Source organism: Odontesthes bonariensis, chromosome 1, assembly GCF_027942865.1.
Source record: "Odontesthes bonariensis isolate fOdoBon6 chromosome 1, fOdoBon6.hap1, whole genome shotgun sequence".
In the NCBI taxonomy this organism is placed as follows: domain Eukaryota; kingdom Metazoa; phylum Chordata; class Actinopteri; order Atheriniformes; family Atherinopsidae; genus Odontesthes; species Odontesthes bonariensis.
In genome coordinates this window covers 4845870-4864074 of record NC_134506.1, presented here as the reverse complement: position 1 = coordinate 4864074, position 18205 = coordinate 4845870, and the positions used below count along the sequence as shown (strand labels likewise).

General features: G+C 42.6%; 1 protein-coding gene across 1 annotated transcript; it reads right to left on the bottom strand.

Annotated features, from left to right (window-relative positions):
• Nucleotides 1–811: 811 nt before the first annotated feature.
• On the bottom strand, nucleotides 812–17991 carry mtch2 (mitochondrial carrier homolog 2). The gene is made up of 13 exons (XM_075466078.1): nucleotides 17878–17991; nucleotides 16681–16765; nucleotides 14694–14800; nucleotides 14298–14324; nucleotides 12107–12163; nucleotides 10189–10246; nucleotides 10015–10066; nucleotides 9864–9923; nucleotides 8662–8755; nucleotides 2342–2389; nucleotides 2191–2258; nucleotides 2037–2112; nucleotides 812–1592 (listed from the first exon to the last, which is right to left on the bottom strand). The coding sequence occupies exons 1-13, from the start codon at nucleotides 17962–17964 to the stop codon at nucleotides 1506–1508; spliced, it is 906 nt and encodes a 301-aa protein (XP_075322193.1). The 5' UTR covers nucleotides 17965–17991; the 3' UTR covers nucleotides 812–1505.
• Nucleotides 17992–18205: the final 214 nt, after the last annotated feature.

Here is an 18205-nt window from a genome sequence, read left to right as displayed (position 1 = left end):
CCTTCAGAAAGCACAGGGAGCTCTGCCACTGACATGTAGGGTGGGCAGTTCCCATCTCCGTTTCTGTTGAGGCCGAATTCAGATGCCGCTCACGGCTTATGTTCAGCAGTAATGTGCTTCATGCCTAAGCTGATCATTTGGAAGTTATTCATTGTTTACTTGGTGTGTTTCTTCCAAAGTTAGGCAGGCGTAGTGAGAATCTTTTTTCTTTTTAAATATCCAGCTGCTGGTTCACACACAAAGCAGGCTTGTTGATGTCAACTCAAGCTGGAACTGTCGTTTGCTGCCAGTCTTTCCCAGTTAACGAGAAAGCAGAAGTAGCTGGTAAGAAGCAAGTCGTACATCACGGGGTGGAAAGTAAAAGTTGATTGCACATGAATATATTTTCTGCTCTCATATGATTTGGTTATGTAACCTTTCACAGAGGGTAGATAAGGTGGGTTTTTTCTCTCGGGAACATTTTGTTTCTGCTTCTTGGAAGCGACAGCTCCACGTGACCATTAAAGGTTTCTCTTCCACTTAATGAATTAAAGAACACTTTGAACCCCACTCGTCTGTTTGCCACTGTAAAAACATCTATTTTGATTATATTGAGTCTAAATGAAACTACAGTGTATTTATTGTAATAGCAGTAATTCCTTTCATTATCTGTCTCTTTGAGGACAGACACTGAGCTCCATACCCGGATGTGACGGTGAAAAATAAAAAGCCCTGTGTAACCTGTATGAGTGTCTGAATATAAAATGCTTTGAGAAGTCAACTAGATTACACAAATGATTCAAATCTCACATGAGCCTTTGTTACAATAAAGACCAGGTCAAAAAGTTTGTTTTTATTGGGGTCAGTCAGATTTAGCACTTCACAATACACTCAATGCTCAGTGTCAGAGTTTAGTTCAACTCAAGTTCAGCTCCATGCCTCTGCACATCCATACATTCTTCCAAACAGCCAGCACGTTGCCCCTCTTTCCATTAGCATTACAAACACACCCACAAATTAACTATTTAGAAACGAGACGATACCACATAACTAGAGGTCCCACTTGATCATTCACATGTGAATCATTTGACATTACCACATGCAGACTGAGAAGCTGTTTCAAACAAACACCTCATTATGTTGAAGTCATTAGTATTAGATATTCTATATAAAAAAAACATGGGTGAAAGGGGCATATACATGCTGTTCTGCAATGACAATAAGTAGACAAGTTGTCCAGGAGTATGATCCACCGTCCCCTCAGCTTCGTATGCATGTCATTTAAAAAAGAATAACTAAATCTGCTCATTCTCGTCTTACACTGTTGCACTTTCAATTTCTGTTAATATAACAAAACCTGCTGAAATTAACAGGAAACATTATTTCAGATGAGGGCAGGCTGTTAAGAAAAAAAAAAAAAAAAAAAAAAAAGAATAGTAAACAAGTGCATACAAAAACAGATTAAGTGCCAACTGTCCAGCCTTAAGCAGTGTCGATTTTTTTTGTTTGTTTGAATAGTTTGAGGTTTAAAAAAATCTCTTCTGGTCAATTGCGTACATCTTTCCTGCTGGAAGCTTCCGGAAAAATAAGCTGTTGCCTCGGCTCATGTTGCCCTGGAATAAAAAAAAAAAAAAAAAAAAAAAAAAAAAAGAAGGAAAGTGTTGACAAAGAACAATGTTTAAATCTGAAAAGAGCCTGTTGGCACCACACTGGAACTTCTAATTTGGGTTTGGGAAATAACTCATGAGTGAATTCCATGATTCTAAACGCTTGCCGTCTACACAGAAGATGATACATTTAATTCCGTATTATACTGACTGCTTGGATCTATAATGTCAAAGACAGCATCTTGATATTTGAAGAAAATTATTAATGTGGGACACACAGATTAAGCAAGTTTTTGGAACGCATTGATTTAATGACATTCTGTTCTTGGTACTGCTGTGACTCGATGAGCTTTTGTTTCAGATAAAACAAAGCAAAAAGAATAATGTAAACGGTCCGATCCATGTGTTGTGTGCTGTCACACTATTTGATTTAGGTAGTGATGTATTTACCTCTGTGCTTAGATCCCTCCAGCAGTCCACCCAGGTTGGATATACAGATGCATAGGGAGGCAAGCCTCCAGCAAGCCTGACAGGACAGCAGAAACATGAGTCATCTGGATTTAATCCAAGAGACTGAAAACCAACAAAGAACCGGACAACTCACCCGCAGTTATTGACAGCCATGAGGTTGGACACCAAAACAAAAGGGTATGTGAGCATACTGGCAAAGAACTGGAAGAAAGAGCAGAAGAGGGACAGGGTGAGACAATGAGGTAAAAACACCCTGGTGCACTGCTGACGTTTGATCCACTCACCCCCGTCACAGCCTGAGAGCAGTTCTTGATTTCTCCAGTGTGACTCATCTGGACAGAGGAAGAGTAACAGCGTTAACAACGACAGGTGTCCCTCAGTGTGGGGCGATAAGGGACAATTTCAGTTCAACTCAATTCATTTTTATTTTTAATTATTACATAATTATTCATAAAATAATCCAATTCGTTCATATAGAGCCAATTCAAAAACAATTTCCTAGCTAAGGAAACCAACAGATTGCACTGAAACTTTTTTTTTTTTTCAGTCCAATCTCCCATTCTGAGCGTGCCTGAGGCGACTGTGGAGAGAAACGACTCCCTTTATTGTCCCAAATTTAAAGAAATACTAACTCTCTCACTGAAATGAAAACGCTCAACTGACACGCTCATTTTGTGTCCTCGTCCGAAGTCAAATTCTATTGTTTTAAACTCTAAGCACATTGAGTTGCCTGTGGTATGAAATGCGCTATATAAATAAAGATGCCTTGCCTTGCCTTAAGATGGAACTTGTTTCTTTCCTGAATGAATACCAAATAACAGAAACCTCAATACAAAATGGCCTGCTGCAGTAGTTCTGGACCTACTCCGACTTTATTTGCATCTTCTTGAGATTTCTTTCATCTTCTTGAGATGACACAGATTTCTGAAACATTTGTCCATGTCGGATTGGATGCTGGGCTACTGGAAGGACCTCTGCAGGTAACTGGTAATCTTTTTTAACCATGGCAACAGCAAAGTTGCTCTCCAAAGCAAATAATGCCTGGAATAAAAACACCTCAAATCAAGAGGAGTTGAGGACTAGATATCTAGGATGCAGAGCAGAAACAAAATGGAGAAAAAGCTGAAAGAGGGTTAAACCATTTCTTCCCTTAATCATCATGAGAAGTGTGAGATCACTGGCAGATAAAACAGACAAGCTTGGATCCCAGATGATGACACGGCATGAATATTAGGAATGCAATATCATTTTTTCCCATCAAGACATGGCTGCAGTAACAATTCTAACACTTCTCTACTCTGCTTTCAGAGAGATAACAGTGCTAAGATAACAGGTAACAGAAGGATTCCCGTTAACAAAACCGATGGTGTAATCCTGGACATCTTACTGAGAAGGAGTGTCAGTGAACTCCAGATGTTGAACAATTGGCTGTGAATTCTTGTCCACGTTGTCTAAGACGCTTTACCTGTGTTACCCGACAATTCTGCATCAGCTAAGTTGTTGCCAAGCTACACAAGCAACATCCCAACCCATTGATGGCGATAGGGATGTCACGAGAACCGATACTTCGGTACCAAGTCAATGCGACAATTCTAAAAACGTGATGGTACTCGTTTTTCTACAGTACCGTAGGTATTGAGGATGCAATTCCTCTGGATGCGAGGTGGGCAGCATACACCTACAAGTGTTGTTGTGTGCCGTTAAATGCCAAAGGAACACAGAAGAGCAACAGCAGCGACAGCTCCGCCTCGACTCGTCGAAAAGAAAAATAGTAAGAGTCATCTGGACTCTAGACTCAACAGTTTCGCAAAAAATAGTATGCAAACAGTGCCAAAGAGCTTTTCAAACAAAAGGAGGAAACACTTAAAAGACAGACGTCCAGATTTATTCACAGAATTCAGGGTGAGTGAGTTTCAAGTCATGTTAACGTTCACTTTGCGGGCAAATTCCCATCCATTGTTCTCCGTTGAATTGCTCAGGAAGTATTCGTCGCAGAGAGATAACACGCATATCACGTGAAAGAGCGGGACTGTGCCTATCCAAAGATGGTAACCGTTTGTCTATGCAATGAAGTGTTGCTTTAAAAATACTGTAAAATAATTAAAAATACACTCTGAATACAGTTCTGTGCGTCCATCTCCACACTCATTACTCTTGTTTGAATTACTCACGACCTCCCCATCACATAGATATGAAACGCATATCACAAGAAACAGTGGGAAAAGAGCTTTGTAAAAAATATCTGTACATACCCAAATAATCCTGTCATGAAAACAACATACAAACAGAACAAAGTTATGTCTTTGCAAAGTACAGCTGAATACGTTTGCGAAGTCCCCATCACTGCACAATGCACCATATATGAAAATAAACAGCAAAGCGTACCCTTTCCAAAAGTATTCCTTGTTTCTCTGTCAGTGGGTCTACATGAAGAGATTAATTTGATTATAGCTATAGTTGCGTTATGCTCCTTATTTGAGCAAGGGCAAATATCCAAGTATACTGCATATGGCGGTGAATGAATCGAATCATAGGCACAAATAGGGCTGGGCGATATGGGGAAAAAAGTCATATCACAATATAATTTGTAATTTGTTGGAATTTCACTGGTATTGGTATCGACTACTAAATGTCTGGTATCGTGACATCGCTCGATGGCAACCTCTGAAGAGATCTACCACACTTTCTTCTGATACACTTCGACTTTCTATAAGTTTCTCAGTTGATTTATATTTTATATATTTGATTGTTGTCTACCTTTATTTTCTATAGAGGCTTCTATAGTGAGCATGGCTACAGCATATAGAAAGCTGATCAATACAAACACTGTGCTCATTTTCAACTTCATTGGCTTTATCCTAACAAATTCTAACATATGTGATGCATTTATGAAAAACATTTTAAGAACATACTATAACCTTGTTAGAGTAATTAACACAAAGACGTTATGATAAAAAAAAAAAAAAAACTTAGGAAGCATAATGTTTTTAAAAAAGTCAAATAATTTAAAGCGTGATGAGTGATGTGGGCCTCCTCAGGTAGGCTTCCTGACAGAGTCAGTGGACGCCAACTGAATGGAGATAAGGTTATATTAGCTTAGTTGTCAAATATATTAACTGAAATGTTTGTGGTGTGCCTGAAGAGCTTAGACATAACATTTCTGGGAGAATTTGACTGTTTATCCCAAAGTCAGAAACTAATAAAATACTTCTGGACAGCCAACTGTGTTGTGTCGTTAACTAGGCTTACTTATAGTGTGTATGAAAAGTGGGATTAATCATATAATCATGATCCTGTAAGCATTTAGAGGTTTTTAAACGCAGAAAGGTGGAGTGAGTGTGGTGTCTTTTTTCCCATCCATCCATTCATTATCTTCCGCTGCTCCGGGGATCGGGTCGCGGGGGCAGCAGCTTGAGCAAAGAGACCCAGTCGTCCCTGTCCCCGGCCACTTCCTCCAGCTCTCCTGGGGGGACCCCAAGGCGTTCCCAGGCCAGCCGAGAAACATAGTCTCTCCAACGTGTCCTGGGTCTTCCCCGGGGCCTCCTCCCAGTGGGACGGGCCCGGAACACCTCACCGGGGAGGCGTCCAGGAGGCATTCTCACCAGATGCCCGAGCCACCTCATCTGACTCCTCTCGATGCGGAGGAGGAGCGGTTCTACTCCGAGCCCCTCCCGGATTACCGAGCTTCTCACCCTATCTCTAAGGGAGAGCCCGGACACCCTGCGGAGGAAACTCATATAGGCCGCTTGTATTCGCGATCTCGTTCTTTCGGTCATTACCCACAGCTTGTGACCATAGGTGAGGGTAGGAACATAGTTTGACCGGTAAATCGAGAGCTTCGCCTTCTGGCTCAACTCCTTCTTCACCACGACGGGCCGGTGCAGAGCCCGCATCACTGCAGACGCCGCACCGATCCGCCTGTCAATCTCCTGCTCCACTCGTCCCTCACTCGTGAACAAGACCCCAAGATACTTGAACTCTTCCACTTGGGGAAGGATCCCATTCCCGACCCGGAGAGAGCATTCCACCCTTTTCCGGCCGAAGACCATAGTCTCGGATTTGGAGTGAGAGCTGAAGGTCACAGCCTGACGACGCCAACAGAACCACATCGTCCTCAAAAAGCAGAGACCCGAGTCTGAGGTCGCCAAACCGGACCCCCTCAACGCCCTGGCTGCGCCTAGAAATTCTGTCCATAAAAGTTATGAACAGAATTGGTGACAAAGGGCAGCCCTGACGGAGTCCAACCCGCACAGGAAACATGTCCGACTTACTGCCGGCAATGCGGACCAAACTCTGACACCGGTCATACAGAGACCGAACAGCCCATATCAAAGAGTCCGGCACTCCATACTTCCGGAGCACCCCCCACAAGAGTCCCCGAGGGACACGGTCGAACGCCTTCTCCAAGTCCACAAAACACATGTAGACCGGTTGGGCGAACTCCCATGCTCCCTCCAGGATCCTGCCGAGGGTATAGAGCTGGTCCTCTGTTCCATGGCCAGGACGAAAACCACACTGCACCTCCTGAATCCGAGATTCGACTATCCGGCGGATCCTCCTCTCCAGTACCCCCGAAAAGACCTTACCAGGGAGGCTGAGGAGTGTGATCCCCCTATAGTTGGAACACACCCTCCAGTCCCCCTTTTTAAAGAGGGGGACCACCACCCCGATCTGCCAGTCCAGAGGCACTGCCCCCGATGTCCACGCGATGCTGCAGAGGCGTGTCAACCAAGACAGCCCCACAACATCCAGAGCCTTGAGGAACTCAGGACGGACCTCATCCACCCCCGGGCCTTGGCACCGAGGAGTTTTTTAACCACCTCGGCGACCTCTGCCCCAGAAATGGGAGGCCCCACGTCCGAGCTCCCCAACTCTGCTTCCTCATCGGAAGGCGTGTCGGTAGGATTGAGGAGGCCCTCGAAGTATTCCCCCCACCGACTCACGACGTCCATAGTTGAGGTCAGCAGAGCCCCGCCCTCACCATACACGGTGTTGGCGGTGCACCGCTTTCCCCCCCTGAGCCGCCGGATGGTGGACCAGAATCTCCTCGAGGCCGTCAGGAAGTCGTTCTCCATGGCCTCCCCGAACTCCTCCTAAGCCCGAGTTTGTGCCTCAGCAACCGCAGAGGCTGCGTTCCGCTTGGCCTGTCGGTACCCATCAGCTGCTTCCAGAGTCCCACTGGCCAAAAAGGCCCGATAGGACTCCTTCTTCAGCTTGACAGCTTCCCTCACTACTGGGGTCCACCAGCGGGTTCGGGGATTGCCGCCACAACAGGCACCGACCACCTTACGGCCACAGCTCCGGTCGGCTGCCTCAACAATGGAGGCACGGAACATGGCCCATTCGGGCTAAATGTCCCCCACCTCCCCCGTGACATGGTTGAAGCTCTGCCGGAGGTGGGAGTTGAAACTCCTCCTTACAGGGGATTCCGCCAGCCGTTCCCAACAGACCCTCACAATACGTTTGGGCCTGCCAGGTCTGACCGGCTTCCTCCCCCACCAGCGGAGCCAACTCACCACCAGGTGGTGATCAGTTGACAGCTCCGCCCCTCTTTTCACCCGAGTGTCCAGGACATACGGCGATCATCGAGCTGCGGCCTAGGGTGTCCTGGTGCCAAGTGCACATATGAAAAACCCTTATGCCTGAACATGGTGTTCGTTATGGACAGTCCGTGACGGGCACAGAACTCCAACAACAAAACACCACTCTGATTCAGATCGGGGGGGCCATTCCTCCCAACCACGCCCCTCCAGGTCTCACTGTCATTGCCCACGTGAACATTGAAGTCTCCCAGCAGGACGAGGGAGTCTCCCGGAGGAGCACTCTCCAGTGCCTCCTCCAGGGACTCCAAAAAGGGTGGGTACTCTGAACTGTCGTTCGGTGCATAAGCACAAACAACAGTCAGGACCCGCCCCCCCCCACCCTAAGGCGGAGGGAGGCTACCCTCTCGTCTACCGGGGTGAACCCCAATGTAAAGGCGCACAGCCGGGGGGCAATAAGTATGCCCACACCTGCTCTACGCCTCTCACCGCGGGCAACTCCAGAGTGGAAGAGAGTCCAACCCCTCTCGAGGAGGCTGGTTCCGGATGGAAAATTAATACATGCATCGTCTCAGCTTAGTTGTTTCTCATGAAAGTTATTCATGACCTTCAGTTATTGCCTCATATCAACAGAGAACACTGTGAGTACAGTATCTCCTCACGGTAACGGCTCTTGATAGCAACACTGTTATCTTGCCCAGCTCATAGACTCCCTGTAGCTTCCGCCTTTTGTCTCTCACTCTGCTGAATGCCATGCTTTCTGTGTGACTAACTGACCTTTCTTCCAAGAAATAAATACATAAAAGACAACTTAGCTGTTCTTCTTGCATTGAAACTTGCTTAAGAAAATTTCCGCAACATAACCAACAACAAAAAAACTAACTAAAGAAGCTGTTCTGCAACAGGGACCCAAACTGGAGAATCACTTTTCTGTGGTTCCCAACACTGGGCATCCTTGGAGCCAAATGTTGACATATACGTCAGGACATACAAATCCTTTAACCAAATTCCCATTTGGATCCCTAACCCTCAAGTGAACTAGGTGATTTGTAAAGGTGACATACCGAGTCATCAATGGCATAGGTATTGATGAGGTGAGCCAGCAGGTTACAAATCCAGAGAGACAGAATGTCACCCAGCAGGCGAGGAATCAAACCCCTAGAGGAAAAGAAAAGGGAAAAAAAGAACAGAAAACTAAATTAACAGCATGCACAGTTTATTCTTAATTGCCCAAGGGTAGCAGTAAAAGTTTGAAGTAGAAGTTGCCTTCTTAATTGAAGACAAACCTAGAAGACCAAAATAAATAAAAAAATTATGGTGAACAGCCACAAGAATCAGAAAAAAAGAGACCTGTCAGTCTTATGAGTATAGTCTTGATGATGAGAGCCAAATACTATTTCAGTAGTTACTTCTTCGACTTTAATATGGCGTAAAAATGATCTTTTGACCCCAGCCATTGCAGCTGGCTGAGCAGGGGAACTACGGTTTGGAGCACATTTCTGTCCAAGCCTGAGGTGGATAATGTGAAATAAGTAATTAGTCAAAAGATCGGGAAATCACTTATCGAATAAAAAGGTAGTGCCCCATTTCTTTTCCTCATTATTTTATTTCCTTATAATCAAAGGAATTTTAGCTACAGTACTGCCTTTGGACTTCACCTGTACAGCAGTCTCAAGATCTCAGTCCTCCAAAAGGTTTGCTTTTCACTTTTCCTTTGAAGCCAAAGTAACAACACTACTGGAAATGGTTTAATTCATTCTTTAACAACATTCATGTAAAATCAACCAAATATTCTTAAATAAGGTACCAGACCTTTCGGCAGAGGCATTGCTCTGTGGACACAAACAGATCCAGTAACAGCAGATGTGTTCGGTTCAGATCAAAGTTAATTTTTACCACTCTGTTCTGGAAACCTTATGCTTCATCTATGGGACATATCATTTTAGAGACAATGTGGAATTTTTCTTTTTCTCCAGATCCTGAAGAGAAATTTTGATTTATTTTACATTCAATGGACAAGAACATTTTCTTTTGAGTTTTAAAAACTGACTGCGATGTCAGAGTCAGGTTAGCGCTACTTTAGTGACTGCAAAGACAGCAGTGTTCGTTTCTGAGCTCAAGGATGAAACTTTTTCCACAAAAACTTTCATCTGTGGGCACTGAGGATCAGATATTCATTCTTCAAAAGTCATTTCCACTGGGCATACTTACTTTGTTCATGACTGTACGTATGACAACAAAATGGCACGACTAATGTATTACTTACGCAAAGAAGCCCAAAACGCCTTCCTGCCTGTAAACTGTGACAATGGAGTCAAACACCCCACTGAAAACAGAAGAAAAAATGTGCAAGTTTTTAACCATTTTTTAAGTCTTCCTATTTGACTTACCGGTAGTCTATGAAATTAAAAATGTACCTGTATTTTGTTTCCCTCCCAATAAACTGGACCATGCATCGCAAAGTAATCACTAGAAAACAATCAAGGAAAATGGAAATTCAGATCAATCTTGCCACATAAATGCAACCACACATTTCAAAGGCAACAATACTCAAACCAGTTCAAAGCTCTGAGCAGAGAGTTGTGACATACCATGAAACGGATGGGTGACGACGGTAGCACAGGAACGAGCAATCATCTCTTTGGTGGTCTGAGGAACAAACAGAAAACTCATCTGAACTGTGATGAGAGGTGTGGACATACAGGCATCAGGTCAAGCTGGCCATTATCACATCATCCAGCAGAGTACAAAACAAAACTTCTTCGAGTTCCATGAGATATCCCAAAAATAGAATATCATTTGAAAATGTATAATCTTACAATAACTGAATTAGTTTGAAGTTGAACGTCTGCATCTGTGCTTTAAATGTAGTCCGACCAGTTTAGTTTGAATACACAAAAGAGCGACGCCTGTCAAATTTTAAGTAATACACTTTTTTTTAAGACCATGCAGTTTTCAACCACTTAACATTTTATTGACAATATACTACCAGTGGATTCAACTCAGTTTTATTTGGAGGAGGGGGTGCCCGCAACATTCACTGCCTAGAGACTCTGGAACATCCGCAGGTGGGACAACGTATTAACGCTGAAATACCGCTGAGCATGTGCTGCTGTGCTGCTGCGTGCTGCTGTGCGAGTGCTATATATATGTACAGATACATGCAGTTCTCATTCAGACAACACTGAGCCCAATCTGCTTCTGACCGTATTGGAAAGAAAACCGTGTTAATTCTACATCAACTTTCTGGATGACGACAACCTATGACGAACCGTTAAACAAAAGGTTACCATTTGTTGTCCTTCCTCTAATAAACCTTTGAAGTTCTACTTCCTCATTTACAACCTGATATTTAAGAAGTAGTAGGTGAGAAAAGAAGCTGGAGCCGTTCAAAATACAAAACTATTATATTGACAAACAGTGAAATTCATCCAAATGTAAAAGCAAAGAAAGATAAAACCGACATGTATACCGCATTTCTTTTTTAATAAACGCTCACAAACCCAAGTTCCACAAATATTTCAAATGGTTCATTAATGAGACTGCTGTTGTAACTTCTGGAGAAGCGAGTCGGGTCTTCACTCAGACATGATACCAACCAGTCAAACCGAGACGGTGCTCATCTCTGAGGAGCCTCAATAGCCCCGTTTCCACTATGCAGTCCGGTACGGGTCGGTTCAGAACGGTTCGCTTATTTCAGTGTTTCCACTACCACGAAAGCGTACCGGTCCCATGGTACCCGTTACCATGGGACCCGTTACCATTTTTGTAACCCTTCTGCTTGGGGTACCTAGCACACAGGACCGGTTCCCTTGGGGAGGATAAACAGGTTCGCACTCCGCCCACCCCTGAGGGTCCCCTTTTGTACAGTGGGAACGCAAAGCTGACCCCAAAGCTGACCCGTACCGTGCCGATACGAAGTGCAGTGTTTCCCGCAGCGCATTATAGTCAAGGCGGCCGCCTTAGCAAACTCGCACTGCCGCCTTGCCAACGTTCCCCGTTTTTTTAAACCGAAGTAATAATGCTTTGCCAGGCTCAGACATTAAAAGACAGCATTGATAACATTGAATTGCGACACCTACTGGTTGTTAATGTAAATAGTTAATAATGTAAATAAAAAAGTGTTACAGCTCTTAAACAGCTTCGTTATTGCGCTAACAGCCCCCGTCCCATTCCAAGTATCCCCCCCCCCCCGTCAACGACTCACCACCTTGACTAAGCAATTTCCTGCGGGAAACCCTGAAGTGAGCCCAACCGTACTGACAGTGGAAACGAGGCTTTTGGAATATGCCCTTTATCACCCTGTTGATGTCCGAGTAGCTGACATATATTTCTTATGAAGCCGATGCATATTAAAAAGATAAAACGCTTCAGTCCTCCCAAAGACTGGCTCAGGTAGATCCCCCACAATGACTTGTATTATGTGAGCTACATAAATAACACTCAAGTAAACTGTGTGACCTGAACTTGTTTGGTGTTTAGTTCTCATTAAAACAGAATGTGTCGTACCTCATTAACAACATGCTGCAGGGAGCCCTCCACAGCCTTCTGCTGGCCACCCTGCACCTGGACATCAGAGACAAAACTCATCATTGTCCAAATGGGATTTTTTTTTTTTTTCCAGTTGATTCTTCATTATACACAGCACAGAAATAAGCTAAAACAAGCAGAGAGCTGAGTGAGGACATGTGAAGGACCCTTACAACACCTGGCGTGGGGTCAGTTTAGCTTAAGCTCAGTACTTGAATCTCTTTGTTTTAATGTCAGACAGACCAACTATACATTACTGCTCTGACTCCAGGATTATATACATGTTTGACTTCCATCCAGACATTTACTTGGACATTAAAGGACAAGACCGTTTTTTTGACATTGGGCCCTTGATTTCACATTATAACATGATGTTCTACTCACCCCTGCTTGTTGTTGAACATTTGGAGCTGTTCCGAAGATATTCGCGAGGCGTCTGGCTGCTCTCTTGAGATATTCGGCCATGAAACGGTTTCCTATGGGCAACGTTATACAGGCACAAACTACGCTGTTTATAATTTATTAATTACTGTACACTGGCACTGATAACGTGGAGGTGCGTCGCTTACTTAAAAAAATCCGGGTTACTGTCATTTTGAATTTTAGCCGAATGAATAAATAGGCAGCAGGTCTGTGGGCTGTCTGTGGCAGTAGCACGACGAGGACGTCAGTAACACCCACTTTACGACAAAAAAAAAAAAAAAAAATCAAAATTACAGTAACCCGGATTTTTTTAAGTAAGCGACGCACCTCCACGTTATCAGTGCTAGTGTACAGTAATTAATAAATTATAAACAGCATAGTTTGTGCCTGTATAAGCTTGCCCATAGGAAACCGTTTCATGGCCGAATATCTCAAGAGAGCAGCCAGACGCCTCTCGAATATCTTCGGAACAGCTCCAAATTACCAACAACAAGGAGGGGTGAGTAGAACATCATGTTATATTGTGAAATCAAGGGCCCAATGTCAAAAAAACGGTCTTATCCTTTAACTCAGAAGGATGAGTTGAAGATGCAGCCCAGGAGGCCAAATCAAATCTAGTTGGCCTGTCTGTTCCTGGCATGCTGAAAAGGGGCCTGTATTTCGAAAGGCTCATTGGTAAGTTTGTCACTAATCCTGGTTGGTTTATGGCTTACACATATTCTAGAAAGATGATTTTAGATATTCTGACTTTGCATTCTCTAACTGTTCAATATCTTGGAGCAGTAGCCATAGCCACCAACAAATGTGCTACCCTATTAAATGTGCTGAAGTAAAGAGGGAAAGATCATTTTTCACTGGAATTTACAACTTTAAAGATGGTGATCTGGATCTGAAACGAAATTTTATGCAGCTCTCTGAAATAAACCAACCCTTACTCTCAGTGTGTAACCTTAACAAAACAGTATATAGAAAGAGCCAAATAAACTCTATTTTGAGTGGATTGCAGCAGGATTAAAGGGATAGTTCACCTCTTTTGACATGAAGCTGTATGACATCCCATTTTAGCAACATCATTTATGAACATCTTCTTACCCCCTGCTGCGTCCTGTGAGCAGAGTTCCAGCCTCGTTTTGGCGTTGATGAAGGTAGTCCGGCTATTTGGCTGGGGCTTAAAAAATAAAGCGTTTTGCTTCTCAAAATAATATGCGTTCAAAGAGTAATACATTTGCATCACAAAATCGTTCTCCAGTAAAAAGTCAGACCTCACAATCGCTTGGCACTATTTTCTCTCCCTTTATATCACTGCGTTCAGCCACCTGCCGATAGCTACACCCGTTACGGTGATTACTGCTCAGTCTGCATTTCGGTCTCAACGATCTACACAGCCCGCAGTGATATGAAGGGATAGAAAATAGCGCCAAGTGATCGTGAGGTCTGACTTTTTCCTGGATGAACGATTTTGTGATGCAAATGTATTACTCTTTTGAACACATATTATTTTAAGAAGCAAAACGCTTTATTTTTTAAACCACAGCCAAATAGCCGGACTACCTTTGTCAACGCCAAAACGAGGCTGGAACTCTGCTCACAGGACGCAAGTCAAATTTAATAAATGATACTGCTAATATGGGATGCCATACAGCTTTATATCAAAAGAGGCGAACTATCCCTTTAACATGAACACTTAACATTCTGTCGCTCTCAGCAGAAAAAAATTAAATAAATAATAAGTAAATAAATCTCTTACCTGAGGTGTACCCTGTTCCTGACATTTCTGTAAGATCATCAAAACACCTCAATAAAGACTTGGTGAGTTACATTCACAGCCTGTCTAGCAAAGAAATGAGTTCATTCCTCTGTTCAATGCCATAACTAATACAAACAATTCAATTGGAATATGGTATTAAAAGCCATCACAAAGTTCTACAGGTACACGTAATCAATAAGAATTGCATATGTGTATGTGCTGTTTCAATAAGAAGATAATGAAACTGAAACGGCACATACAGAAAATAACAGTGACAACATGGCTTACAATATAGTTACACTACAAAATGTTTAAAGATATGCTTTCAGAAGTGACCGAACAAGCTTTGGGTCTGATTCTATTATTTAATTGTGCACTTTATCTATTCAGGCCTACCTGCACAACTTTGCTGTGCACAACTGTGCCAATGGAGCTAGCACAGAGCCTTGGACCGAGCCCTTTGAAGAGACCCGCTTTTCCATCAATCTTAATGATGTGTTTTGCTGAAGTATAAAAAAAATATACATCAAGTTAGAAAGGATCCAAAACCTCAAGAAGAAAAAAAAATTGATATACGATGTCAAATTTAAATAGAGCAGTTGTTGGAATATCTCACAACGTTTATTTAACAAAAGATCTGTAACATTTGGATGAGGTGCATCTCAGGGAAGGCCGACTCTTTCTGAAGTAAAGATTAGGAGGGATTAGCCAATGGAGAGTGCCGAAAAACAGCATGAAATAATTGTTGTGGAGATGCTGAAAATATGAAGGATTATCTGTCACTTACACCAGGGACGAAGATGGAAACCAGTATTGAGAGGCAGAAATGCATGGAAACAAACAAAAAACTGAGTTTTGCAGGAGAAATCCCTGCATGGGATCAGAACTGTTGTCACCGGTGCAGCCACTGGTGCACATTAAAAGAAAAGAATCCTGATGCACTGAGGTCAAGTGATGAAAGTGAACAGTGGTCTGATGACGGAAAATTTCTAATTACTTTGGGAAAAATCCTCAATACAAGATCTTCCAGTCAAATAGGAAAGAGAATACATGGCTTGTTATCAGCGCACAGTTCAACAGCCAGCACCTGTGATGCTGGAGGCCGACACACGTTTAGGAGCGACATATCCCGTCACCCTTCAGGGAAGCCAAGCGATCTTTATTTCACCGAGAAAATGCCAAACAACACTGTACATGTAGTACAACAGCATGGCTCTGTAAATGTGTGATAAGCTAAATAAATAAATGTGTGATAAACCAGGTGATAAACTGGAACACCAGCAGTCCAGTGTGAACCCAACATCAATTGAACTTTTTAAATGTAACGATCCGATGAAATCCCATCAATAGTCTGTGAATGTCTGGCTGCATGTAGTAGTTGTTTTGTTTTATACAAGTGTTACACACAAGTGCGCATATTTTCTTTTTGCGCATATTTCCTCAGGGCGTTTGGTAGAGCTTAAGAAGCAGCTAAAGACATTCTTCTTTAGACGGGCTTTTAGTTGATTGGCCCGATGTCACTTTTTGTATCTATATATGAACTTGTTTTTTCTTTGTAATTTTGTTTTACTGTGTAAAGCACTTTGTGATTTTTATCTGGGAAAGGTGCTATATAAATAAGAGTTCTTCTTCTTCTACACACCAGTTTTAAAATCTTTACTCCGGCTTCCAGTCAGTCACAGAATAGATTTTAAAATCTTGCTGATGGTTTACAAATCCCAGAACGGTTTAGGCCCAAAATACATCTGTGATATTTTCAGAGAATATAAAGCCAGCAGAGCTCTGAGATCCAAGGACTCAGGTCAGCTGGTCCAGTCCAGAGTCCAGACTAAACATGGAGAAGCAGCATTTAGCTCTTATGCTGCCAACAAGTGGAACAAACTGCCAGTGGAGATTAAACTCTCACCAAATGGAGACATTTTTAAATCCAGGTTAAAAACATTTCTGTTCTCATGTGTCTATGCATGAAATCTGCACGATATCTTTGAACTTATCTAGACTGTTGCTTGTTTTTAAATTAATTTTAAATGATTTTATTTGTTTCTCTTTATATTCTTTTATGTATTTTAATGCTTCTCACACTCCCTGCTGCAATGCTTTTATTTTATGTAAAGCACTTTGAATTGTTTGTACATGAAATTTGATTTGATTTGATTTCTTCTTCTTCTTAAGGAGAAAGCTTCACATGGCTTATTTTACGGACTTTTACAACTCAGGCGAATTGTCTGGACTAATGTTCATCTGAACAGATAGTCACTTTATGGCGTCTCATGTTCTTAGTGAGGAGGAAAACATCTCATTCAGGACATTGACACATTTTAAAAGAATGAAAATAAAAATATCCACTGAGACTATCAAAGAACTTGAGTCCAGTCATACTCACCATAGGCAAACAATCCAGGCAGTTGGTGGACTTGTCGGCCAAACAGGTTCCTGCCCAGGCTAGGAGGGAGCGGCTCATGTCCTACCTGATAACAAAGACGGTAATCTCAGCTAAATTAGAAAGAATATGTTCAACCTGGCTCCTCCACAGTTCCTGGTTTAATTTACACACACCTACCTATTGACACATTATGTTCATTATGTCAAGGCAAGTAGTTTGTGTGTATATGGCCTTTTAACTAACACTTAAAATAAAGCACAAGCGCAAAAGTTGCAAAATGACTCGGTTAAGTTGGTCAACAAAAAAAAAAGTTTCAGTGCAATCTGTTGGTTTCCTTAGTTAGGAAAATGTTTTTGAATTGGCTCTATATGAACGAATTGGATTATTTTATGAATAATTATGATTACAATTAATTGAATTCCAATTGGCTTGAATTGGACTTTATTATCTAAGTGCCTTGAGATGACATTTGTTGTATTTGGCGCTATATAAATAAAAATTAGCAAAGGAAACGGGTACACACGGACCCGGTACTGACGTTACCGATTAATCATTTAAGAAACATGACTACAACAAGAAAGCAAACTGCTACTATGTCACCACAACATTTCTTTAGCTTGTTCATACATGTAGAAATGAACTGTTTTACAGATGAACTTTGTCCAGTGGGCGAGAAATCTGCCAGAAGTGAGAACTATCAAACTGCTTCCATACAGCAACGCGACGAGCCGAACAGAGCTCATAACAGTTAGGAAATAAGAAATATTCTTATTTTAATTACACCTCAGGGCTTCTAATCAGTGTTTTCCCATTCTGCTTTCAGCCCAGAAAGCAGAGCATTTCTAAACTTTAAAACGCGGCTTACAACACCGCTTCCGCCAACCTCTGAGTGTTTTGGAAATAAAGGTCACAGGGACATCAGCAGAGTAGCTCCCACTCACACCTGGACATTTTTCCATTCATATGCTCAATTTATCAGCTATAGCCAGTCATGAAAGCTCTTGTAATGTCACACTGCCGAAATTAATCTGCTGATAGGCAAAACAATAATAAACAGCTTTATTTTCGGTGGTGACTGACAGCTTCCTCCTCAGGCCACTAACCAGCTAAGAAATAAGTAGAAACAAAGACCATGTTAAAATGGCCCCTGTTCCAGCCTCGTCATCATAGCGCCTACACAAACTGTTCTCTTCTTACCTGGATCAGGACTTTAATGTACATCAGAGGGTGGGAGAGGACGGTGAGCCCTGATCCAAGCAATACTTGGCCACACGTGTCCGCCATTTTCGGAGAGACAGGGGAGACAGGAAATGATCCTGTTTCTTCTGGCGCAGGGAGCAGACAGTGGCCATATTTTACTCATCAGAACGGTACCGCCATCTAGTGTTTATTCATATGAATACACCCATCCATTGGACGAGAGGCAGGGTACATCCTGGATGCAGTCCATCGCAGGGCATACAGATTTGATATAAATCCATTCATATCGCTAAATGAGTATAATTAACATATTGTATATAAAAAC

What these genes read in the sequence shown, in the direction of transcription:
- mtch2 (XM_075466078.1), bottom strand. Translation starts at nt 17,964, where the DNA reads ATGGCGGACACGTGTGGCCAAGTATTGCTTGGATCAGGGCTCACCGTC. An exon ending in GGGAGGGAAACAAAATACAG is followed by an intron (nt 9,924 to 10,014) that starts GTACATTTTTAA and finishes TTCTGTTTTCAG; the next exon opens with TGGGGTGTTTGACTCCATTG. An exon ending in ATGGCTGTCAATAACTGCGG is followed by an intron (nt 2,113 to 2,190) that starts GTGAGTTGTCCG and finishes CTGTCCTGTCAG; the next exon opens with GCTTGCTGGAGGCTTGCCTC.